Genomic DNA, 26486 nt, shown 5'->3' with positions numbered 1-26486 from the left:
TATTAGATTGTATTAAATATTGTTAATTATTATATATCTACGTATCATACCATTATTATTAACGTAATCTAAATAAAAAAAAATGTATACAGTATATAAAATTTTACCAATTTATAAAGGAAGCCAATATATGCATAAAAAAAACAGTTGTAATTTACCATCATTTTCGTCTTCATTTAGTTTATTCTTTAATATTTTTGCCTAAAAAAATATTTTTATATTAATAAATAGTGATTTCTTTATCACAATGAAATTTTATTTTACCATTCAAAGCTATTTAATTGATTTAAAATAAATTTAAATTTAAAAATGATTATAATGATCAAAAAACATATAACTTATATGAGATTTTATTAAACCACTCAAATATCTACTACTTTTATATACGGCGCCAGTATTATTCTAGTTTTAGCTAGTTATTACAATTGTTAAAAGCTATAATAAAGTTTAAATGACCTAAGTTGAAATTAACTTTTGTATACAATATGCATTTGTCTCATTTGACAATAATACATTTGCGAAAATTTTAAATTGAATAATCAAAATATTAATTATAAATTAGAAATTAAATAAAAAAATTTTATTTTAATTTACAGTTATATATATATTTAATAAAAGTGGACAAATCGTTAATATTTGTTGCTGACTTAGCCAAGTCTTTAAAAAACTTGTCACCAACGTTGAGGTGCAGCAACATTGGTCAGGGAGGGAAAGGGAAGAAAAAGCGAAAGAGGGAAAAGGGGAAAGAGCGAGAGAGTAAGGAAAGGAAGGAAAGGGAAGGGTAGTCGTCACACGTATCACGGGAATAAGTAATTGCGCAAAATAATTTGTTTTCGCATATTCTCAATTGAAAAAAGGACCCTTGATGATCTTTACATACGGATAGCGTTAAATTCTTTTATGAAGTGATCGATCGATTTTCGTGTTGCCCAAAAGCGTATTCCAAAATTGATACTGGAAATTATATAAAAAGGTGATGTCTCTGTTAGTGAATCCTTTTTATACTCCTTGCAAGTAAAGCAAAAAAAATTCAAACTAATCAAGCTCTTACCATTATTAAAATCATTGATATTAACAACTCGTAAGTAATAATAAAGTAAGTTGGTTTATTGCTCGGCTAGTTTCTCTAAACATGTCATGTTAATCGATTTTCCCGCCTCTATAGATGTTCCAAAATAAACTGGACACATTACTCTTCTTGTTATATATCGGCATTTTGATCTTCGCCGAGAAAATCCTTGATCATCACGCGTATAATAGGCGCAGTGAAATAATTAAAGTTTCGCTTTCGGGCTTTACTCGTGTATGATTTACGTGATCAAATCACAATATCGGTGACATCATTTATCACGTGGTTCAGTGTATAAATAAATCTGGATTATAGTGATACAGTGATACAGTAGTCAAAAAATACTGAAAGAAACCGAAAAAACCACCAAAGGACAATAATGGATAAATTGCCAATACTGTTACAAGTGAAAAATTTCTTCGAAAATAATACGACTTAGTCATTACTAAAGTTTCTCCAGTATAGAGAACCGAAAATTTTACGTATGAGAAAGATAAGGAATAAGAACGCGTTGACCATTTTTTCTGAATCATGTCTCTTCGGAAGTTAAGTGTATGAGATGTGCAATACTGCAATTAATAGCTGGGTTCAAGAGCTAGAATATGTTCCGGTCTTAGGACACATCGTGACATATTGACAATCCCCGAGTAACCAGCTGGATTCGTTCTGGCGAGTGAGAGTGGAGTTCGTCTTCCCTCGGCGCCCTTGAATATACTATATGTTAGTTGTCATAACGCAACAAGCTGGGTTCGTCCTAACTGGTTGTCAGGCTTCGTGCTGTGTTATGATCCGTCTAAATGCATAAGATAATTAAAAAAGTATTAATTCGATCTAATACTAATATCTATTTTCTTTTTAACAAAAGAGGGAGAAAACTTGTTTATATACATAGGGAACTTACTTATTTGCAAATTAATTAGGATACATTAACGACGTAATAGATGATTCCATTAGGGATGCAAAAGTTGCAAGAGTGTTTTTACCCGGTAAATTAAGGTCATTTGTAAAGGAATATGAAATAAAGCGCAATCACGTAAGTAAAAAGTTAAGTTTATATTATAAATGTTTTTATGTATTAAATTTTTTTTTTCCCACCATCCAAGACCACATGAAAGATTCTAAAGAATTTATGAATCAAATCCTAATTTACGCACACCAGATCCCAACAAGCGAGTGCACCGGAAAGTAAGGTAGGTTTCCGTCGTGTTTCACATCATGCGTAGTAAATTCACTTTTTCTTCTCAACATCTAGATCTCAGATCTCCGGACTAATCAAGATCACGGTGATGAAGGAGATAATGAAATTATTAAATGCCAAAAGAGATATATGAAACCGAAGAAGATTGTTCTGATCTGGAATTCGTTAATGACAATAATGACGATGACCCTGATGACCTTGATTATGTTTATAGCCTGTCTTCGTCCTGTGACGAAACAAAGGTCACAAAGTCATCTCGTAATTTGAATAGTGACGAATAATCACCATCAGTATCGCCAACCGAACAGGTGAGATTATGAGACTTTAAATTATTTTTTGATTAGCAAGTCATTTACTAACATGCGTGTATTGTGTGATCATCCAGACAAATTAAATGAAGATACAACTCCAGTTGTTGTATCTAGTTTAAATGAGGTTAAAGACAATAAACAGTTATTGTACAGCTTTACCTTTTTTTCAAACATTTTTTTCAAAAGTTAATTTAATTATTTCTTAGAGTGCAACTTTTGATCGTGGGAAATTATGAAGAGGGAACAATTATACCACTATCTGGTACTTCTCTCACAACACCATTACCTGGTAATGTCCCTGCAACGCCACTATCGCTTAAGCAGAATATTTTTAAACGTCCTCAGACCTTAGTCGATATTTATGAAATGGACTTGGATTAGGCACCGTGGAAGTTCAATGCCATAATCGACAATATTGAATCCTTCAGAATTTATACAAAAAAATATCAAAAACGAGACTGAAAACGAAAACACAACTCGATTGTTAATGATGGTGTTATTTTAGAAGATCTAGGTGAATCGATAATGATGTACTTCAAAGAAAAAATACAGAGATATAAACCTAAGAAAGACATATCTGAAGATGTTTGCAAAAACCTTGAAAAAATTTAATGTAGTAAGTAATCAAAGAATAATTCACGAAAGATAATGATTGGTATCTTCCTTATTCGCTTGTTTCATATTTTAAATATAAATTATTATCAATTCTTTTTTTTTTGATTTTCTTCATTTTCTTAATTTTCTTTATGGATTTATTCATTCTACAATAATATTTCTTACATCTTTCCTTTCTTTTTTCAAACGTAAAATTGATTTAATGGTTAATTTAAAAGATACCCTTTCCCAATAGTTTAGTCATCATAAGAGGTGAAGTGCAAAGTTGTGCCCAAAAATGTCTTGACCGAAGAACACGAAGAAAAAAATACGATGGAATTCTTTCCTTCAGTCGACAGTTTTAATTCATTTACATAGAAACAGCAACAACGCCCATATTGAAGATGATTTGTCAAAATTACATCAGGCCATCATTCTCATGTGTATACTAATGGTGTCCACTCATAATTATACAAATAATATCAATATAAATATATAATTATTTTTTATCATTATCTGTTATATATAAAATATTACTTATAATTATTATCATTCGCCTCATCCATCATCCGATCTGTCGTACAAATTTGGTTGGATGTTGAATGAATCTTTTACCAATCAGAAACAAACTTTTAGGAAAGATATCGCCGATGACTGTTCTTTATGTTCAATTTAATGGTGAACTAAAATTTTTATCTATTATTATTTGCTATTATTTGCTATATTTGCTAAAGCCTTGACCTGTCATATTATAGGAGCAAATACTGAGATAATTGGCCAGCAAATATGTGGCCAATAGTTTTTTCAATCATGGAATTCGTTATACCGGAAGAAATAACAGCATTGCCTAAACTGACGAAAGTAGCGGCAAAGATGTTATCATCAGGTAATTATTTTCCTATTATCTGTTAAGTATTAGTATTAGTGTACTCTGCTAACTATTGATCTTTATTCTTTGTAGTCATTTATTCTAGATATAAATAAAAATATCAAGCGTTACTAAAGAAAGTGGCTGATTATTATTTAGATGAAGATAATGACTGGGATTCACCACTAAAGTTGAAAGTTCAACGTTAGATAGTTATTTTTTTAACATTCAATTTGTATGAACCTTAAATTGTATTCCGCCGAATTCTTCTATGATGAGCTTAACCTTCGGAAAATTAATATTCTATTAATAAAGCGCCCACATAGGGCTTGTTTTTGTATAATAATAAACAAAATAGCGGACATTAACCACAGATTGGTAGTGTTCCGAACGGAACGCACGTGACTTTCATCAGATGATAAATAATGATGTTATATTTTTCAAACGTGAGTGGACAGGTGATCCAACTCAATATGAAACCGATTATGAAATCTTAGTAACACTTCCTACTACGGGTTCTAGAGGTACGCTGCATTGTATAGAACAGCCTCTGCTGAAAAGCTCTGAAAGTAAAGACATACCAAACCTGACCTGGGGGGTATTGTTAGATGTGTTAATAGTACCAGATCAGAAAGTGTGTTTTCAATAAGACCTATAAGCGGAACTGTCCATCTTTTGAGCCTAGAACAGCGTGCGTCGAGAGTAATTTTGAGGTATGAAGCCTGTTCGTCTGGACGAGAAGAAATTTTTTTTAATCATTTCAGAGTTCAAACACATAATGCGAATTTTAATTGGTTTATATCGCAAGTAATATTCATTGAAAACGCATACAGTATATGTTATTAGTGTACGATAAAAGATTATATGTATGAAAATTGTGTTTTGAAAATAAATTTATGACTTAAACTATCTAATGTCGTAAGAAAATATGAAATTACTCAAAATCTTTCAAAAATAAATAGTGAAAAGTTTTCCCGTACGTTATAAATAAGGCATACCAAATATTATTTAGTAATTTTCGACATCTATTTTTATTATTGTAATTTCTTATAATAACCAGGAAGTGGGAATCGAAAGCAAAAAATATAACTAAAATTTGCGTTCTGATTGGTTGATTGTTGGTTTTATAGCAGTATCATGTGAATGACAGAAACAATCTTTCATAGTCCATACTTGCACCTTTAAATATCAAAATCAATTTCGATAGTAATATATTCTACATAATTGAAAAAGTATAATATGTTAGATTATAAGTACATATCTGATATTAGTTGTTATTTATTATAAATTTATAATTTTTACTTACCATCATCGTTAGATTGGTTAGAATTTGTAACGATATCAAATTCAAGTTCTTTTGTAATGTAATCTAAATAAAAAAGAATAGTCAAAATTTAATCAATTTATAAAAAATGTATACAAACGACGAAAAAGAATTTACCAATACTTTCATCTTTGATTATTTTAATCTTTTTAATATTTTTGTCTAAATAGATATCTTAGATTTTAAATAAATAATTGGTTTCTAAAATTTAATATATTATAAAATTTTATTATCTTACCGTTGTCAAAACTATTGTCAAGTTGGTTATCGTTAAACTTTCTTTTGACTTAAAAAAATTATAAAATTCGTTAAGAATTATATAATTAAATAAATTATATCAAATATTAAAAAATTATTACCATTAAAGTTTCTCCGGTAGTTGTCAAATTGGTCTAAATAATAATTATGACCGAAAATTAAATTATTAAATTATATTATAAAAAATTACAATTAATATCACAAAATATTTACCAAGTTTTGAAGTAATAGATTGGCTTTTTAAACTTCTTGTAGAAGCTGCAGATTTTATCATACCACTTAAATATCTACTCTTAAATATGGCATCAGGATTATTTCTTGTTACGGGTCCAATATCTGATGATTCTATAATTTCAGTCTTATATTCCTGTTCATTAACAAGTACTTCCTCAGTTTTTTTTAATATTTCAACTGCTGTTGGTCTTTTTTTAGGATCAGAATGCCAACATTCTTTCATCAAATCAATATAACCTTTAGGTGCATTTGTAATAATTGGTGGACGTAAACCATCACATATTTCAATTATAAGTTCTGTGTTATGATTTCTATCCCAAAAAGGTCTTCTTCCTACCATTAACTCCCACATGATCATTCCAAAACTATATATATCTGAAGCTTTGGTATATTTTTTTCCTTGTAAAACCTCTGGCGCAACATAAGGAATTATGCCATAAATCTCTTCTTCATTATCTGTTAATTCAGTTGTCGATTTACATGTTCCTAAATCACATATTTTTGCTCTATGACCATTTAAAAGAATATTTCCACTATGTAAATCTCGATGTATAATATTTACGTCATGAATTTTATTAAGTCCTTTTATAATATCATGCAACGTACGTATCTTATCATACCAACTAATATTATAAAAGTCTTTAGTTATATAATGTGTCAAATCCGAATTATAATATGGCATAATAAATATAAAATCTTGGGTAATAGGATCTTGAGTAATACCATAATATACGTTAACAAGACCCGAATAACTATCGTAAATTAAATTATTTCCATTTAAAGAATAATGATAAAACATCTTAAGCTGAAATAAAAAATTTATTTGTTTATGATTTAACCTAAAGTATATTTAAAGTTTATTAATAAAATTTATATGGAATATTTACCTCATTTAACTCTTTTGAAGTAATGTTTTTAGAGTTTTTAAGCTTTTTGAGAGCAACTGTTTTAGACTCATTATGTAGGAAATAATCTAGAGTGCCCTTATCAGAAATTTTACAATCAATCCAAGTAGCTTTATAAATTTTACTAAAACCTCCTTCACCAATAAATTCTATATTTTCGAATTTTTCATAAGGAACAAATATCATTTTCCCGTTATCTTTAACATAATTAGTTTGAGTATATCTGATAAAATCATCAATAACTTTATTTCCACTTGGTATAATTCTTCTTTTTGCTATGTAACAAATATGACAAATTTGATGATTTATGCGTGAAAGTGTTCTTGCTTTATTACATTCATTACATTTCTTTTTTTCATATTTATTTTGTGTTAGTTGTGTATCATTTAATAATAAAAAATCTATTTTATGTCTAATATCTGTTGATTTTTCCATTATTATTACGACAATTCATTTAAAAAATTATTGAGCATTGTAAATCCATAAATCCATTTAAATACCTTTATCTCTTATCAATTTATTAAATCTAAAGTTTTTTTTTCAAATCAAATTCTGTACCCTATTATATGCAATTTCCGATAGAAAATTTCCTTAAGCAATCATTAGATGCACATATGTACCAATAAAATTCGAATCTCTTATTATCTGTTGTCAGTGATACGTACGACATGGAATTAAATTCCGGAAGAAAAAGAAATTTCTTTTTTTGTGTTAAATTTGATTGTTTTTATGACCAAAATAACAAAACCGATTTTCTTGATAACAAAATTTTTCGTTAAACTTCTATTATTTTATTACGTGATCTTTTCCTCAAGTTTAACAATTAATAAATATCTAGAATCTTGATAGGATGAAAATCGTTCTTAATGTTAACGCTGTCTTTATTTTGTAGAAATCCGACATCACGAATCTAGAGATGAAACTTTGAAAATTAATGTTCAGAACTTTTCTATTAACGTTAAGCTATATTATAAAACGCCTAAAAAACCGGATCTATCATCGAATATTCGATTAATTCATTGAGCAAATTTTTTTTATTTTAGCTCTAACAAATATTAAAATAATTAGAGGAATATTATAACATATAATTATTACGAATTAATTATTATATCGGTAAAAAAAATACCTTATAGAAACTACCTTCCCCTTCCATGTTAAAAGACTAAAAGACTCAAATATAATATACATCTTAATTTAGTAGAATTAGGCTTGTATCTTAATCAATTATTTAGTTAATTTGTGTCATACACGAGGTATTTAAAGCAATGTTACACGTTAAATAAAGTAAATAACATAATAAATTTCGCTTAACTATCCAATTCACCATCGTATAATATCAAAATCCAAATCTTCAAACGATGTTGTGTCATTCTGTTTCTTTTGAACTGAGGTTTGCTGATGATTTCAAGTCTTCACAGTTTGAACACTCTTCAATATATAGATACACAAGAATTTTTACCGTTGAACCACACAATAAGAGTTTACAGTATAATACAAATATGAGCGAATTTTTTTTTTAATGATTTTCTGATGAAATAATACATGCAGTATATAGGACATATAGGACATGCAAAATAATTTCAATGTGTTGCGCTATAGTTCAATTGTTGGTTGACTTTGAAAGTGCGTTATTACTTTTAATATTTGTCGATTTTTTCATGAACTTTAAATTGAAAAAATTTTTTAGGGTATCCTATACAAATTGCAATTACCCGATAAAAATTCTTTTTAATAATGATGTTAATAATGTTTGGATATCGATAAATAGTTGTAAATAACCGGAATTAATCGAAATTTTTCCTCGACAGATTTCTAAATTGCAACCAAAACTCTAAATTTCTCATGTGATACGGCATAGAATTACATTCCGGAAATTCTGGAAGAAAAAAACTTTTTTTTTATTTTTTTTTTGTACCTTTATTGACATCACAGTCAATTGGCTGATTCGTTATAACGAGGAATAATCTACGTATCTGATTGGTTAAATGTCACGTGTAACTAATAGTCGCGGAAATTTTATTTCGAAGTTCTGTTATGTCGATTGTCGAGGGCTGACTGAACGGTAGTTACCAATACAAATATAGTAATATATAAAGAAAAATTATAACTTATATAATTATACTGTACAGTACAGATTACGATATTTAAAATACAATCAAAAAGGATTAACATCAAAATAAATTTCGCTAGTAATATATTCTATAGAGCTACAGCAGTAGTTGCAGATTTAATATTATAGATATTATAGATATACTTATCATCATCGTTAGGTTGTTTAGAATTTATCGTAACGTAATCTAAATAAAAAAGTGCATACGGTATATTAAAAATCAATTTATAAAAAAAAAGGTATGCATGAATTGTGATTTATCATCATTTTCGTCATATTTTTATATTAATGAATAGTGATTTCTTTATCATAATGAAATTTATTTTACCAATACCATTATCAAAGCTATTTAATTGATTATCGACAAACTTTCTTTTATTTTAAAAATAAATTTAATTCGTTAATAACAATAATTTAAATGAAATAAAAATGTTATACTATTAAGAATTTTTTAGCAAAAATCAAATTGATCTAATTAATTGAACGCAAGTTAAAATGATTATAATGATCAAAAAAACATATAATTTATATGACAAACTATTAATCAAGTTCTGAAACTTCTTGTAAAAGCTGCAGATTTTATCAAACCACTCAAATACTTTTATATACGGCGTCAGGATTATTTGTTGTTACAGGTCCGATAATATCTAACGATGTTAATTGAAACAAAATATTAAAATTGTTTTAACATTTATTATTCTAGTTTTAGCTAGTTATTACAATTGTTAAACAACATTGATCAGGGGGAAAAGCGAAAGAGGGTAAAGGAAAGAGCGAGGAAATTGGAAAAGGAAAAGGGAAGAATGAGAGAAGGGAAAGGGAGAGGGAATGGAGGGGGAGTGGGGCGATGGAATAAGGGAAAGAGAAAGTAGTGGAAAGAGCGAGGAATAGAAAAGGAAAGAGGGAAAATGCCACCCATACACAACCTACGTACCTAAAAGAAGATATAAAAAAGGGAACCGAAGAGAAGACCTAATAAAAAGAAAACCTAAAGAAAAGAGAAGACCTATCAGGTGAAGATATATCGAAGAATTATTCAACCGGGTTTAAGACTATTTTATTGAAAAACAAAGAAGACCTAAAGAAAAGAGAGGGAAGACAGAGAGAAGGCAGACTCCAGAGAGACGCCTAAAAAAAAAGAAGAAAAATGAACAGTTATTAATGTCCGTTAATATAGAAAAAACTGAACCAATTTTTTTTACTTTCCGGTATCCAATAATCCAAGTCGAAAAAAAGGTTAAAAATTGAAAAAAAAAAAAATTTCATTGACTAAGGTATTGGGGACATATTTATATTACTTATTTTATAACTCATGACAAAACCCATGTTGCAGAATAATTATTTGCATAAAAAGTATTAAATATCAAAATTGAATTCTCTAGTAATATATCATTAGAATTTATATCGATATCAAATTCAAGTTCTCTTGTAACGTAAGCTAAATGAAAAATAGGGGTCTGGGAATAATAGATTGGCTTCTTAAAGTTCTACATTTTCGAATTTTTCATAAGGAACAACCACCATTTTCCCATTATTTTTAGCATGATTAATTTGAGTATAATAAAATCGTCAATAACTTTGTTTCCACTCGATGTAAGCATTTTTTTCTTTGTAACAAACATGACAAATCTGATGACTTTCGTTTGAAGTTCTTCTCTTTTTATTTCATTCACTACATTTCTTTTTTTTTGTATTTTAATTCAACTTTGTTTCGTGTTGATTGACTTAAAAGTGTGTCGTTTGATAATAAGAAGTCGGTTTTACGTTTAATGTTTGTTGATTTTTCCATGATTATATTTTTAAGTTTTATATTTTAAGTTTTTTTTAAAAAAAAAAGAATAGCAGATAGAATTTTAGCTTATTTATAGACACTCATATAAATACTATTTCATTATTAAAATTAATATCTTTAAGCAAATTTTCTTTTAAGAATAATAACTGGATATCCAGTCATAAAGCATTTGAAAACTCCAAATTTCATTGTATTTCATTATTTGTCGGGTCTGGTGATACAGCGTTGAATTAAATTCTAGAAGAGAAAATTATTATTTTAAAGAATAATCAAACACGTAATGCAAGTTTTTGATTGGTTTAGTATTTACACGTATATATTGATTGGTTTATTTCTATTATTTTGCCAAATTCTTACATATCAGATATAGCCAAATATTCAAATAATATATAAAGGAAAAAAAATAACTGCTAATAATAATATAACTAATAAAAAAAACATAAGCACGAAGTAAATTAAATATCAAACCCAATTTCTCTAGTAATATATTCTATAAAGAAGTAAAAATATTAGAAGGTTGTAAATTAATTATTATTATTTATTATATACAATATTTACTTACTCTCATCATTAGGTTGTTTAGAATTTGTATCGATATCAAATTTAATTTCTTTTGTAACGTAATCTAAGTGAAAAAATACCGTAAATTTTAATTAAGTTAAAATGTATGCATGATAAAATTTTACTATTCTTTACCATTATTTTCATCTTCAGTTAGTTTGGTCTTTTTAATACTATCGCCTAAAAAATATATATAGTATTTTTAAATGAGTAAATATTGACTTCTTATTCATGATAAAAATTTTCTTTACCGTACCATCGTCAAAGTTATTTTCAGATTGATTATTATCTTCAAATTTTCTTTTGTCTTAAAAAAAATTATAAAATTTGTTAATGATGATTCAAACGAAATAAAAGTTTATAGTCAAATAAACAAACAATTACTATTAGAATTTCTTTGGTAAAAATTTAATTGGTCTGAAAATTGAACGAAAAGTTAAAATGATATTATGAAAAAATACAATGTAAATTACTAATTATTTACCTTTCGAGGTAATAGATTGGCTTCTTAAACTTCTTGTAGTAGCTGCAGATTTTATCATATTACTTAAATATCTACTCTTATATATGGCACCTGGGTTATGGATTGTTGCAGGTCCAACATCTGATGATTTTATAATTTTAGTTTGAAGCGCATTCCCATTATAACGTATATCATGAATTACTTTTGATACTTCAACTGCTGTTGGTCTTATTTCTGGATCAGGATGCCAGCACTTTTTCATTAAATTAATAAAATCCTTAGGTGCATTTGTAATAGTTGGTGGACGTAAACCATCACATATTTCAATTATTAATTCTATATTATGATTTCTATCCCAAAAAGGTCTTCTTCCTGTCATTAACTCCCACATGATCATTCCAAAACTGTAAATATCTGATGCTTTAGTATAATTTTTTTCTTGTAAAACCTCTGGTGCAACATAAGGAATTATGCCATAAATGTTGTTATTATCGTCATTTTCTGTTGCTGATTTACTTGTTCCTAAATCACATATTTTTACATGTATATTATCTACAAGTATATTTCCACTATGTAAATCTCGATGTATAATATTTGCATCATGAATGTTGACAAGTCCACTTATAATGCTTTGCAAATAAGACATCTTACCATGCCAATTAATCTTAAAAAAATATTTAGTTATACAATACGTTAAATCTGAATCATAATATGGCATAATAAATATAAGATCTTGAGTAGTAGGATCTTGAGTAATACCATAATATACATTAACGTAACTATCATATGAATTTTTCCTATTTAAAGAATAATGATAAAACACCTTGAGCTGAAATAAAAATTTATTGGATTAAATTTTTTGTATCAAATTTGAAGTCTATTAAGACTATTAATGAATTTAACATGAAATATTTACCTCATTTAGCTCTTTAGAAGTAATATTTTTAGAATTGTTAAGCTTTTTAAGAGCAACTGTTTCAAATTTATTTCGTAGGGAATAATTTAGAGTATCATTAGAAATTTTACAATCAATCCAAGTAGCTTTATAAATTTTACTAAACCCTCCTTCACCAATAAATTCTATATTTTTGAAATTATCATATGGAACAAATATCATATTCCCATATTTTTTAGTACTATTGGTCAATGTATAACTAATAAAATCGTCAATAACTTTGTTTCCACTAGGTATAAATAATTCTTTTGCTCTGTTACAAACGTAACACAAATTACTCCTAAGTTTTCTTGCTTTACACGTAATACAAAGCGGCGAACTTAAAGATTTGTTAGCCATCATTTCATTAATATTGTCGTCAGATTTTTTAAGTAAAAAATTTAAAGAGTCGTAAAGATCCGTACAAATCTTTTTTCTTATTAAATTAATAGCTTAATTTATTGAGCGTGAAGTTTTCAACCGAATTCTGTATTCTTATATGCAAATTCTGATATATATTTTGATAAGCGATTGTATATACAAATACGTACTTATGAAATATAGAGTTTGAGAATTCTTTTCTCGATAGAATTTCTTAATTGCAGCCATAAAGCATTTGACAATTATTAATATTTCTCATTATTAAACGGTTGATCTACTGTGCAATAACCGAAATTGTCCTCAATACCCAATAGATTAAAATATCATTGTATTTTTCGATGTATAGCACTGGTACAGCATATACTGTAACTAATTTGGAAAGGAGAATATAAGCCCCCACGAAAAATACAATATTAGAACAATATTATTTTAGCACAAATTTTTAATTGATTTAGTACTTTCTTATTTTATAAAATCTTTACTATTACATGATTGATTACATTGATTTGATGCAAACAGCTGCTTTGTATTAAATTATTCTTATCAACATTTTTTATTTTATCAACTTCTCACATATGCCAATCATTATAACCTCTATAAAGAAAAAAAGAGAAAAAAATTTTAATAATATGACGTACAAAACACCTTTAAAAAGTATTGATTTCTCTAGTAATATATTCTATATAAAGTAAAAATATAAAATATAATAAGATCATAATAATTAATTATCGATATCAAGTTCAAGTTCTTTTGTAAAGTAATCTAATAAATAAAGAAAATTTCCAATCAAATCATAAAAAATGTAGGTTTTTAAAAAACAAAGTAACTATTTACCATCATTTTTTCTTCAATGAGTTTAATCTTTGCCTAAAAATTAAAAACCATAAAAATTTCTTTATAATTGAACGAAATTAAAACATCAAATTATTTAAGGAAGATCAATATTGTAAACTATTTACCCAAACTCTGAAGAAATAGATTGGCTTCTTAAGCCTCTTGTAGATGCACATTTTATCATACCATTCAAATATCTACTCTTATATATGACGTCAGGATTATTTGTTGTTATACATAGGTCCAATATATACCATCTTTTTTGGATCAGAATGCCAGCATTTTTTCATTAAGTTAATATAACCATCAGGTGCATCTTTAATAATTGGTGGTCGTAATCCATCACATATTTCAACTATAAGTTCTGTATTATGATTTCTATCACAAAAGGTCTTCTTCCTGTCACTACCTCCCACATAATCATTCCAAAACTATATACGTCTGAAGCACTTGTATAATCCCAATTCTTTTTCTTTACTAAATTAGCCAATTCTAAAACTTCGATAATCTCATGTAATTAACATGAAATTTATTTATACTTATATAATAAAATATTTATAAAAGTTTATAAAAGAAATTTTTTTTTTTAAAAAAAAATAAATCTCGAATTGATAAATTATTATATGGGCGTCCTTAACGTACAGTGAGGGTGTACGATATTAACGTACGAACCGGCCCGAGTTTAGGAGTTATGCACTTGCACGTGATAGCGTTAACGTTAATTCCGGCCAGTTCGTACGTTAATATCGTACACCCTCACTGTACATTAAGATTTAACTAATTACGTGGAATTCCTCAAAATCAAAAGTAGTTGGATTGATTTTTTTATTATTTTCCTTAAAAAAATCACTAATAATTATATGGATTTTTTTGCAACAATTACATGGATTTTGTGTAAACTGAAACAATTGTGGGAAGAACTTCATTATTTATATATTATATATATATATAGTTATATATATATAGTGATAAGTATATGTCCATAAAAATCATACATACAAAGTAAAAATTCCACAAACATACTAACTTACAAAATCGTACTATACACCAATCAGTTGAGCTTAAATATTAATTGCCCCAATTTTCCATTCCACATATGCAAGAAACGAACTTATCAGCAACCAGGATATTTTCACGAACTCATAGTTGAACTGACATGTCTATTTTTCTGTACACGCGGATATTAGGATGTATACACGCTTTTTAAATGTACAGTACTTTAACCGCGTTATGTTATTATTACATGAGTCAAAAAAAAAAAAATGATTATGACAGAAAATATTAATCATGTGCCCACATTCTTATTTTTTCAAGAACCAGTCGTCTTTTGTTCGATCAACATTTATTTTTTTTAAATATGTGGATTTTTTATGTTTTGATTTTCGTGATCTTGGTGTATCCAATATTGTTTGGATTGGTATTGCCCTGGTTATATCTTTTCCTATCGTCTTAGTTTTTTCCTTAGTTCTTTTGGCAATATGTTGTACTTTTTACTGGATATTTGTGGTGCCTTCAATATTAATTGGAGGTACTTTGACCACATTGGGGTATGGGTATGGTATGGCTGGGTTCTTATACAGAAAAATTCGTTGACGCGAACTTTTAGAGGAAGTACAGTATCAAAGTTACTTTGTATTTTATTTCCTAAAAGAAATGATTTATCCTTTAAATTATTATAGGAACCTGCGAGATAATAATAAGTGAATATGATTACCGCCAAATGCTTGGAAGAGTTGAGGCTCTTGGCTACAATACTCAAGCTTTACAGGATAGAGCGGTAACAACTGGCCAATTCCTCTGTGAATATGACAATGGGTCAAACCTAATTCAATGTGGAGAATGATTAAAAATCAAACAACTGGGAGACGATATTCAAGTGCTGGGGAGGATTATGTATAGTTGGAAAACGAATAGGTCTTACAAACAATGTGCAAATAATTCAACTTGAAGGTTTCTTTATCTTTGAATATTTTCATATTACATTGTTTAACAACTGCTTTTCAAATAGAAAATTTTGATGAGAGTGTACCAGCTGAAAGACAAGAATATCAAAATTTTCTTAGAAGAGAGGCAAAAGGCATAACTTATTTTACTCATCAAATGGGATCTCAACATGGTCGGCCATTAGATATTTTACTTGATGAAGATCGTTCCAATCGTAACTATAGACCAATATATTAATAAATTTTAGACCATAATTTCAGTTGTTGTTTGCTCATTATTAATTTGAAATTTAATGTTCATATATATGTATCTTTATTAAGTTGAAATCAATATTCATATGTACTTCATTACAAAAAATTGTGATTTAAGTTGGTTCATAAAAATGGTATAAAAAATGGTATAAGACAAGCTTGATTAAACTCTGGTATCTGATCTGTTCACAACAATACTCTAATCTCAATCTCCATACTTGCCCCAGTTGAGATTATAGCGGGAAGGATCTTCATCTTTGCGATAATTCCATTCCCTAATAGAATCAATGGTGATTTGAAAATCTGGATGGCTCTCATTCCACCATGCAACAAACTTTTCAGGAGTAGTGAGCCCTTTTGTCTTGAGGTCGAACATGTATTTGGGGTCAGGAAATTCATGTATTTCTTCGTACATTCTCTTGAGAGAAACTTAATTTTGAAATGAAATGTAAACAGTTAGTCTGGTAGTCTCCAAGAAACTTACTGAATCAGAGTCGGTCAGATACAATACGAATGTGATGTTTAATCATTAACGCTTTAGATTCTTCAGAGTCACTAAAATCGTCGTCAGGTGAGTAGTAGGACAAATCATCCTCTAAAAATTAATTGTAATGGCTTCAGTATTTAATAACACAAAAAAAGTGTTGATCTCTCAATACCTTGTGACTGATTCTTGTTAGTTAAATCCATAGAGTTATTTCCTTCAAAAGAAAGGAGTTTGAACAGTTTTAACGGATGTATTTCGAGTTTTGGTGATTTTCATTTACACGTTATAATATGGCTCAGATAAAAAATAGTGTTAGAAGAAAAAGTTTACTTCTTTGAAAGGGCTGAGCGTAATATTGGTTTTTATGTCACACAGACATTACATGACCGTTTCTCGATAAAATTAATCATATTTTTCCGAAATTCCATGCAATCCGAAAGTAAATAATTTTACTGCTAAGAATTACCTTTTCGGATTCTTATGCACATGATAATGATAGTAAACAATTGCAGCTTCATTAAATATTGTTATTGACAATGGCTATGTTTGGAATTTGGATAGGTTTTTGAATAAAACCCCATATATGGCGTTTAAGTCATTTAATTCTTCAAAACTTCATCCGCTATTCTTCAGGATATGAAGAAGAAACTGAATGATATAAATTTTTTGTAGCTCATTTAAAATTTCCAAATAAAGAGTTCCTAATCTACCTCCCCGTTCTTTATCCTCGAAATGAATATCAGATAATTGATTACTATTATCTTCTAATAATTGAACTTGGCATCATATTTATATCTTTTAATTCGTATATATTGATTGTTTATTTTATTGTTATCTATCATTTTTGCCAATTTCTTACATATAGTCAATATTCAAATAATACACCAAAGTAATAATAATAATAGTAATTCAAAAAAACATATTAAATATCAAATCCGATTTCTTTAGTAATATATTCTTTAAAGAAGTAAAATATATTAGATTGTAAATTAATTATTATTTATTAATACGGTATTTACTTACTATTACTATCATCATTAGGTTGTTTGGAATCGATATCAAATTCAAGTTCCCTTGTAGCGTAATCTAAATAAAAAATACCGTAAATTTTAATTAGATAAGTTATAAAAAAAGTACGCATAATAGAAGTTACTATTCTTTACCATTATTTTCATATTTAATTAGTTTAATCTTTTTAATACTTTTACCTAAAAAAAGAATTTTTAGATAAATAATATTTGATTTCTTCATAATGATAAAATTTTCTTTACCGTACCATTTTCAAAGTTATTTTCAGATTGATTATCTTCAAATTTTCTTTTATCTTAAAAAAATTATATAATTTAATAATAATAATTCAAACGAAATAAAAAGTTTATATTAAATAAAACAAACAATCACTATTACAGTAGAATTTCTTTGGTATAAATTAAATTGGCCAGAATAATTAAAATAATTTAATTACATTGTGAAAAAATACATTTAAAATTACAAATTAAATACCTTCTGAAGTAATAGATTTGCTTCTTAAACTTCTTGTAGAAGATGCAGATTTTATCATATCACTTAAATATCTACTCTTATATACGGCGTTAGGATTATTTGTTGTTACAGGTCCAATATCTGATGATTTTATAATTTTAATCATCCATACATTACGATGCATTTGCGCAAATTTATTCGATAATTCAACTGCTTTTGGTCTTTTTTTTGGATCAGAATGCCAACATTCTTTCATTAAATCAATATAACCTTCAGGTGCATTTGTAACAATTGGTGGACGTAAACCATCACATATTTCAATTATGAGTTCTGTATTATGATTTCTATCCCAAAAAGGTCTTCTTCCTACCATTAACTCCCACATAATCATTCCAAAACTATATATATCTGAAGCTTTGGTATATTTTTTTCCTTGTAAAACCTCTGGTGCAACATAAGGAATTATGCCATAAACGTTTTTATCTTCATTATCATTATCGTTATTTTCCGTTGCTGATTTACTTGCTCCTAAATCACATATGTTTGCTGCATCATATCGACCATTTAGAAGTATATTTCCACTATGTAAATCTCTATGTATAATATTTGTATCATGAACTTTAGCAAGTCCATCTATGACGTTTTGCAAATAAATCATTTTATGGCGCCATTCAATACTGTAAAAATTTTCAGTTATATAATGTGTCAAATCCGAATTATAATATGGCATAATAAATATAAGATCTTGGGTTACAGGATCTTGAGTAATACCGTAATATGCATTAACAGAATCATTTACCGAATTATAAAAAGATTCACTTTTCCGATTCGAAGAATAATGGTAAAATATCTTAAGCTGAAATTAATAAAAATTATTATTCGTCTCACATTTTAAACTTTATTAATAAATCAATAAGGAATATTTACCTCATTTAGCTCTTTAGAAGTAATATTTTTAGAATTGTTAAGCTTTTTAAGAGCAATTGTTTCAGAATTATTTAGCAGGGAATTATTTAGAATCCAACAATAAAGTTTACAATCAATCCAAGTAGCCTTATAAATTTTACTAAAACCTCCTTCACCAATAAGTTCTATATTTTTGAATTTATCATAAGGAATGAACATCATTTTCCCATATTCTTTAGTATTATTAGTTAATGTATAGCTAATAAAATCGTCAATAACTTTGTTTCCACTCTGTATAAATAATCCTTTTGCTCTGTAATAATAAACGTCACACTGACAGTTGAAATCAAGTACTTTACACACAATACAGAACGACAAACCTAAAGGTTCGTCAGTCAGAATATTATTAACATTGCGAATGTGAATAGATTTTTTTAGGTAAAAATCTAAGAAACCTAAAGGTTCTCCAATCAGAATTTTATTAACATTGCGAATGCGAATAGATTTTTTTAGGTAAAAATCTAAAGTGTCGTAAAGATCCATCTTTTTTCTTATTAAATTAATAACTTTTAATTTATAAGTGTTCAGCCGAATTATATACAAATTCCGATATATTTGATAAGCGATTGTATATACAAATATGTACTTGTGGAATATTGGGTGCAGTAAAATTTAAAAATTCTTTCTTAATAGAATTAATAGATTTCTCATAAATATTTCTAATTATTTGTTTTGTGAAACAGAATAGAATGGAAAAGATGGAAAAGAAATTCTTTACGTGTTGATTTGCTTACGTCATCCGCATCCGGGGTTGAAATGTACGAAGCAGTTTAGATGAAATTCCCAATAACTGTGTTATTATGCAGAACATATTGACCATACGTTATCCCCTGAGCCCCGCACTCTTGGTAATATAACTAAATAATTTACTTAATGATTAATAAGCAAATAGATAGTTTAATTGTTATTTTTGGACTGATATTAACTGATACGTTTACTAAACTGGCTTAATCGAATTGTCAGTGTGTGCGTAGAAATATAAGTATAATTTTTTGTATTTAAAGGTCCCTCTGTTCACATTATTTTTTAAGAAAGACTAACAAGATCATTCTATGATCTCTCACGCTAAAATTGATTATGTTTCTAAAAAATTTTATTTTAATGCAAAATATATATTGCATAATGATTTTTACATAATTTTTTTTATATTAGTAACGGACTAGTATAATTGCTTTCCACCATCGTTAGATTGTTTAGAATTTATATTGATATCAAGTTCAAGTTCTTTCGTAGCGTAATCTAGTAAATAAAAAGAAATTAATTATTGTTTTACCATTATTTTTCGTCTTCAATCAGCTTAGTCTTCAGTTTTTATTGTGTATTTTTTTAAATGTTGGAAACAGGTGTAGAAAAGACAAAAAAGGGATTAAAAAGAATGATGGAAAAACCAGAAAAAGTTTGTTTATTTGAAGTCACGGTATTCATGATTTTTCACCAATTAAAATTTGTGCTCTGATTTTTTGAGCTATGTCACGGATAATTTACTAAATAAAGCTCAAACTTTCATAGTATATTTAATTAGTTAATAAAGCTATTAGGACTTCTTTGGTGAAGGTCTAATAATTGAATTAAAAAATCATCAATACTATATTATGAAAAAATTATGATCAAATTACAAATTACTTACCAAAGTTCTGGAGTAATAAATTTGCTTCTTAAAGTTCGAATTTTTCATAAGGAACAAACACCATTTTTTGGGATAATTAGTTTGAGTATTTATGCTTGATTAATAAAATTATATTTTCGCTTGTTATTATTCTCTCTCTTCTTTTTCTTTTTTGCTTTATAACAAGTTATAAAAAATGCGTATGATTAGTCGTTGTGTATGTTGGAGTGCGTCATTTGATGCTATTGATCGTTAACGATATTGAAAATTTTCCGTTATCTATTCCTGATACACCTGAAAATTATATAAATAATAAAAAGTCAATTTTATATTTAATATTTGTTATTCTTTCATGATGACTTTAAATTTAAAAAAGAAAATTTTAAACATTCGTATAGTTACTTTAAATTTGTTTATTAATAATTAATAGCTTTTTAATTTCTGCTGATAAAGAAATTTAATGATTAGATAACGACCTACGATAACCGTTTTATTAATTGCATTTAAATATGTTTAATGTTTTTTACTGCTGTTACGCGATAGTACATTGATTTTGATACTAAAAGAAAAAGTACTACATCTTTGATTCGAGTATAATCATTCACAATTGAGCCTATAGGAAGCGTAGAGTATAGTTTATTAGTAGATACTATATAATTATGCTAATTTTATCAAATACTACTATATTCTATTGTATGGTAATGAAAAAATTAATTATTGTATTATAATTATATTATCAATTTGTAAAGAGTTTACTTAATCATAATTATGTAGTGTACCCAAATTCAATCTACTAGCGAATTATTAATAAATTATCGTTTTTTTTTAATTAAAATTTGTACAGAACGTATGATAGCGCGTAGGTCATGTGACCATTTATGATACAAAGATCTTTGATCCTGTATCGCTGTACGACATCCTTTTTTGACCCTCCTATATGTAATACAGTATGTGCGGGTCAAAAAAATAACACGGGGAGGGGTCAAGAAGGTAATTTTTGCAACACCAACAATTGGGGAATATTACCACACTACCCTGTCACGTAGGTGACATATAATGCGGTGACAAATAGAGATCAGGCAAAAAAAGTCCTCAGAAACATAATAAAAAACGTAAAAAACGTAAACAGGGCATCACGTGGCACGTCTGAAATGTGTGCCAGGTTGACGGCGCAGTGTGGCGCAGTAATTTCAAAAAGATTTAAGTTAAAGATTTCTTTTAATTTAAAACTTTCAAATTTACACATTAGATGTATTTTCATCTGTTTTACAAAATTCACTTATAAATGGAAGGAGGTTTTGGAAGTAGATTTTGACTTTAGTATATAACAACCGATTTTATCGTCTTTGCCGATCATTTCCAAAATTGGATTTGTCGAAAGAACAGTTTTTGTTAAATAACTCGAAAATGGCCTTCTAAACCACCCGTATATGCTCTAAGTAAATTTGCAGAGCGGACAAAAATACACCTAATGCAGGAATTTGAAGGTTTTATTTTAAATAAAAAAAAATTGCAATTTAATTTTTTTGGAAAAAATCGCTGCGCCACACTGCGCCATCAACCTGGCACACATTTCAGACATGCCATCACGTGATAATGTGACAAAATCATCACAGGCATCACAGGGTAGTGTGTTAAGATTTCCCCCTTTGATTGGGTAATTTTCATTTTAAAAGTAATTTGAGTGTTGGTTCATCAATCCCTACTTATTCGTTTTTCAATTTTTTTTTTGTAAGAAAAAATAATGAAAGTAACAAATCATCAAAAATTCCTTCGCAAATTTCGCAAATTAAACATCGAGCTCGATAATCTTTTACTAGATATTTATAATAATAATGCATATACTCTTTATCTTGAAAAAAAAATAAATAATGAAATAAAATTAACGGATTATCAAAAATTCTTGAAAGTTATGAAAAATCCGTCTTGCGAAATTAAAACATCGAGCTCGATGATCTTTTTCTAGATATTTATAATAATAATCCCCTATACTCTTTATAGTAGTAATGAAATAATAAGTACGACTTTGTCTACATTGACTATAATATTAACCCTTCTCAATCTACTGAGACATTCCTGGGTTTAAAATTATTATTTGTATCTAGTACTTTTTTCCTAATCACGATAATAATCATTTTGCCCAATTGTTCACAAATTTAAGTAGAATGATCTTATGTGTAAATTCAATTCTTAGATTCTTTTTTATGTAATTTTTTTTTTATTATGTTAATACTTTATTGTATTGTGATTCTTCAATAATTTACTTTTAATAATAGTTATTCTCATCTACATTTTAAACTAACATATCATTGTGATTTAATAAATTCATATTCAATAAAAACATATTTTTACTTATATTTTATGAATTGAATTCTTTATTCGTGTTTTTGTTAACGTATCGTGGTGTAAAAAGAGACATTCTGGGCAAATGAAAAATACAAAGAGCGCATTCGACACTTTACGAACGCACATTCCACTAGATCGTGTCATTAGCCATCTGATTCATTAATTGGTATAAAATCAAAACATCTTATGAACACAGATCGAAGTAGTTCAATAGGTAATAGCTTCATTGTTTATTAGAGTATTCAAAAATTCGAGATGTGTACTCTACAAAAAAATATAAAGTTTTTGTAGTTCGTAGTTTTTGCTAAATCACGCTTTACTCAACTCAGTTAGGTATGTATATAAACTGTATTGTAAAAGGAATTACCGTTTGCTTCGGTCGCTTATTTTGCTAGGGCGCTTCTTTGCAATAATTTGTTCTTTTTATTGACACATTTTACGATGCCAATTTCTCACATATACTGTATACCAATAAATAATTAACTTCTATAATCATATAACCAGTAAAAAAAAAAAAATTAAAATACGACCATCAAAAAAGTATTAATATCAAAATGAATTTCGCTAGTAATATATTCTAAAAAAATTAGATTGTAGACAAAATATTTTATAATTAAAAAGTGCCTGATCTAGGAAGATCAAGGTTTGAGATTTTTTTTTTTTTCAAAATTGATATTTTTATTACATAGTTATACTTTTGATATGACTAAATTAAATAAAATACAATAACTTTTTTAAATTTTAGCCAAAAAAATTCTCTTACCTTTGATTTTTTTTAGAATCAGCCCCCTTATATTATATTTACGTATTTACGTACCATCATCATTAAAATTTATATTCAAATTCTTTCGTAACGTAATCTAAATAAAAATAATAAAATATGGTAACCATCATCATCATTAAAAATTTATATTCAATTTCTTTTCGTAACGTATAAATCTAAATAAAAAAAAAACAAAATGTATAATGGTATCAATTTATGATGTATGCATTAAAAAAAAAAACAATTATAATTTACCATTATTTTCGTCTTCATTTAGTTTTATTCTTTTTAATACTTTTTCCTAAAAAAAAAATATCTTTTAATATAAAATAGTGGTTTCTTTATCAAAATGTAATTTGTAATTATTTTACCATGCAATTATCAAAGCTACTTAATTGATTGTCGTCAAAATTTCTTTTATCTTCAAAAAAAAAGAAAATATAATTCGTTAATAATAACAATAACAACATAATTAAAACGAATAAAAATGTTATATCAAGTAAAACTAATAATTACTGTTAGGATCAAATTGATCTAAATAATTGAACGAAAGGTAAAATTAATATAATTGTTATAATAATCAATAAAAATATACTGTAATTAATATTACAAATATTTACCAAGTTTTGAAGTAATAGATTGACTTTTTAAACTTCTTTTAGAAGCAGCAGATTTTATCATACCACTTAAATATCTACTCTTATATATGGCATCAGGATTATTTGTTGTTACGGGACCAATATCTGATGATTCTATAATTTCAGTCTTATTTTCCTGTTCATTAACAAGTACTTCATCAATTTTTTTTAATATTTCAACTGTTTTTGGTCTTTTTTTAGGATCAGAATGCCAACATTCTTTCATTAAATCAATATAACCTTTAGGTGCATTTGTAATAATCGGTGGACGTAAACCATCACTTATTTCAATTATTAATTCTGTATTATGATTTCTATCCCAAAAAGGTCTTCTTCCTACCATTAACTCCCACATAATCATTCCAAAACTATATACATCTGAAGCTTTGGTATAATTTTTTCCTCGTAAAACTTCTGGTGCAACATAAGGAATTATACCATAAATGTTGTTTTCTTCATTATCATTACTAAGATCATGTTCTGTTGCTGATTTACTTATTCCTATATCACATAATTTTGCTAGATTCTTTTTAGTCAAAATATTCTCATCTATAAGTATATTTCCACTATGTAAATCTCGATGAATAATATCTACTTCATGAATTTCATTAAGACTATTTATAATCTCTTTTAATCTATTTAACTTATGATACCAATTAATATTAAAAAAATCTTTAATTATATAATGTGACAAGTCTGAATTATAATATGGCATAATAAATATAAGATCTTGAGTTAAAGGATCTTGAGTAAGACCATAATATACATTAATATAATTATGAAAACCGTAAATATTAGGTTTTGTCACATTTAAAGAATAAAGATAAAACAATTTGAGCTGAAATAAAAAAAAAAAATTATTGTTTAAATTATTTGTCACGCATTTTAAAATAAAATTAATATATTATAAAAAATTTACCTCAGTTAACTCCTTAGAAGTAATATTTTTTGAGTTGTTAATCTTTTTAAGAGCAACTGTTTTAGATTCATTTTGTAAATAATAATTTAGAATACCCTCTTCAGAAATTTTAGAATCAATCCAAGTAGCTTTATAAATTTTACTAAAACCTCCTTCACCAATAAGTTTTATATTTCTAAATTTTTCATAAGGAACAAACATCATTCTTCCAATACGTTGAGCGCAATTAGTTTGAGTATATTTAATAAAATCATCAATAACTTTATTTCCACTTGGTATAATTCTTTTTTTTGCTTTGTTACAAGTATAACAAATTTGATTATTTTCATCTGAAGGAGTTCTTATTTTATTACATTCACTACATTTCTTTTTTATTTTAAAAGTTTTTTGTATTTGGTGACTTGAAGAAAGTACGTCATATTTCTTTTTTATTTTAATTGTTTTTTGTGTTTGATTACTTGAAAGAGCGTCATTTGATAATAAAAAATCAATTTTATGTTTAATATTAGTTGATTTTTCCATGATGGACTTAAATCTTTTAAGAAAAAGCTCGGAGTTTTTTCATTTGTAATTCTATCATATGAAATCCGATAGAAAGTTCCTTAGATAGACAATCATTACTAGATATACAATTTTATGTAACTAATAAAACTTCTTCTCGATAAATAGGTAATAGGTAATACAAGCATGTAATTATTAAAATTATTAAATAAATTTTTGATTGGTTTATGTTCAAGTGATCTTCCCGACAATAATTTTAATTAATTGCAAATAACTTTTTTTTTTTTCTCAAGTTTCTTTTTACGATTATTTTAAGAAAAGTTTTGAAGGAGAGAGACATCTTTAAGTAATATCACCTATTATTTTGTAGGAATAGATCTTTGAGTTTGAGACAAAGATTCGAAAAGTAGAAAAAAAAATTAACGTTGAGAATTTCTAAATAACAACTAATAAATTAATAATTAATAATTAATAATGCCATGAATTATTAATTAAACTGATGAACTGATGAATTATTAATTGATTGATGCGTTATTTGCGTTATTTGTTTGTATGGCATTAAGCATATGATCGATTACATGTGATCAATTGAGACTTTTGATCGAGTATGAGTATCGAAATGATCGAGTATGAGTATCGAAATGATCGAGCATGAGTATGAGAGTATCGAGTAAAAGTCTATGAAAATAAATTATAAAGTACTAAAATAAGTTAAGTTCCAGTTTTATTTTTTTATTTAAAAAATAT

At 27.1% G+C, this 26486-nt stretch overlaps 7 protein-coding genes across 7 annotated transcripts; 2 read left to right on the top strand and 5 right to left on the bottom strand.

Moving 5' to 3' along the window:
• Nucleotides 1-1787: 1787 nt before the first annotated feature.
• Nucleotides 1788-2814, top strand: OCT59_006676 (uncharacterized protein; the record flags this gene model as incomplete). The annotated part of the gene is made up of 6 exons (XM_066141426.1): nucleotides 1788-1816; nucleotides 2229-2259; nucleotides 2322-2509; nucleotides 2559-2575; nucleotides 2653-2702; nucleotides 2785-2814. The coding sequence occupies 6 exons, from the start codon at nucleotides 1788-1790 to the stop codon at nucleotides 2812-2814; spliced, it is 345 nt and encodes a 114-aa protein (XP_065998213.1).
• Nucleotides 2815-5050: 2236 nt separating this feature from the next.
• OCT59_006675 (uncharacterized protein) lies at nucleotides 5051-7196 on the bottom strand (the record flags this gene model as incomplete). The annotated part of the gene is made up of 8 exons (XM_066141425.1): nucleotides 5051-5256; nucleotides 5347-5409; nucleotides 5482-5526; nucleotides 5603-5650; nucleotides 5724-5756; nucleotides 5836-6093; nucleotides 6463-6661; nucleotides 6744-7196. The coding sequence occupies 8 exons, from the start codon at nucleotides 7194-7196 to the stop codon at nucleotides 5222-5224; spliced, it is 1134 nt and encodes a 377-aa protein (XP_065998212.1). The 3' UTR covers nucleotides 5051-5221.
• Nucleotides 7197-11118: 3922 nt separating this feature from the next.
• Nucleotides 11119-12984, bottom strand: OCT59_006674 (uncharacterized protein; the record flags this gene model as incomplete). The annotated part of the gene is made up of 8 exons (XM_066141424.1): nucleotides 11119-11153; nucleotides 11226-11288; nucleotides 11360-11404; nucleotides 11481-11531; nucleotides 11609-11641; nucleotides 11709-11940; nucleotides 12136-12516; nucleotides 12604-12984. The coding sequence occupies 8 exons, from the start codon at nucleotides 12982-12984 to the stop codon at nucleotides 11119-11121; spliced, it is 1221 nt and encodes a 406-aa protein (XP_065998211.1).
• A 2139-nt stretch (nucleotides 12985-15123) lies between these two features.
• OCT59_006673 (uncharacterized protein) lies at nucleotides 15124-16017 on the top strand (the record flags this gene model as incomplete). The annotated part of the gene is made up of 4 exons (XM_066141423.1): nucleotides 15124-15394; nucleotides 15516-15613; nucleotides 15714-15786; nucleotides 15845-16017. The coding sequence occupies 4 exons, from the start codon at nucleotides 15124-15126 to the stop codon at nucleotides 16015-16017; spliced, it is 615 nt and encodes a 204-aa protein (XP_065998210.1).
• Nucleotides 16018-16236: 219 nt separating this feature from the next.
• OCT59_006672 (uncharacterized protein) lies at nucleotides 16237-16721 on the bottom strand (the record flags this gene model as incomplete). The annotated part of the gene is made up of 3 exons (XM_066141422.1): nucleotides 16237-16460; nucleotides 16543-16626; nucleotides 16691-16721. The coding sequence occupies 3 exons, from the start codon at nucleotides 16719-16721 to the stop codon at nucleotides 16237-16239; spliced, it is 339 nt and encodes a 112-aa protein (XP_065998209.1).
• A 719-nt stretch (nucleotides 16722-17440) lies between these two features.
• Nucleotides 17441-19449, bottom strand: OCT59_006671 (uncharacterized protein; the record flags this gene model as incomplete). The annotated part of the gene is made up of 6 exons (XM_066141421.1): nucleotides 17441-17475; nucleotides 17542-17604; nucleotides 17682-17726; nucleotides 17795-17842; nucleotides 18022-18856; nucleotides 18928-19449. The coding sequence occupies 6 exons, from the start codon at nucleotides 19447-19449 to the stop codon at nucleotides 17441-17443; spliced, it is 1548 nt and encodes a 515-aa protein (XP_065998208.1).
• Nucleotides 19450-23581: 4132 nt separating this feature from the next.
• On the bottom strand, nucleotides 23582-25790 carry OCT59_006670 (uncharacterized protein). Its single transcript, XM_025317584.2, has 6 exons — nucleotides 25239-25790; nucleotides 24302-25157; nucleotides 24198-24215; nucleotides 24053-24102; nucleotides 23937-23982; nucleotides 23582-23857 (listed from the first exon to the last, which is right to left on the bottom strand). The coding sequence occupies exons 1-6, from the start codon at nucleotides 25758-25760 to the stop codon at nucleotides 23832-23834; spliced, it is 1518 nt and encodes a 505-aa protein (XP_025177936.2). The 5' UTR covers nucleotides 25761-25790; the 3' UTR covers nucleotides 23582-23831.
• Nucleotides 25791-26486: the final 696 nt, after the last annotated feature.

Source organism: Rhizophagus irregularis, chromosome 14 (assembly GCF_026210795.1).
Source record: "Rhizophagus irregularis chromosome 14, complete sequence".
NCBI lineage: Eukaryota > Fungi > Glomeromycota > Glomeromycetes > Glomerales > Glomeraceae > Rhizophagus > Rhizophagus irregularis.
Note: the sequence above shows the minus strand (reverse complement) of the source record. Positions and strands in the feature narration are given on the sequence as shown.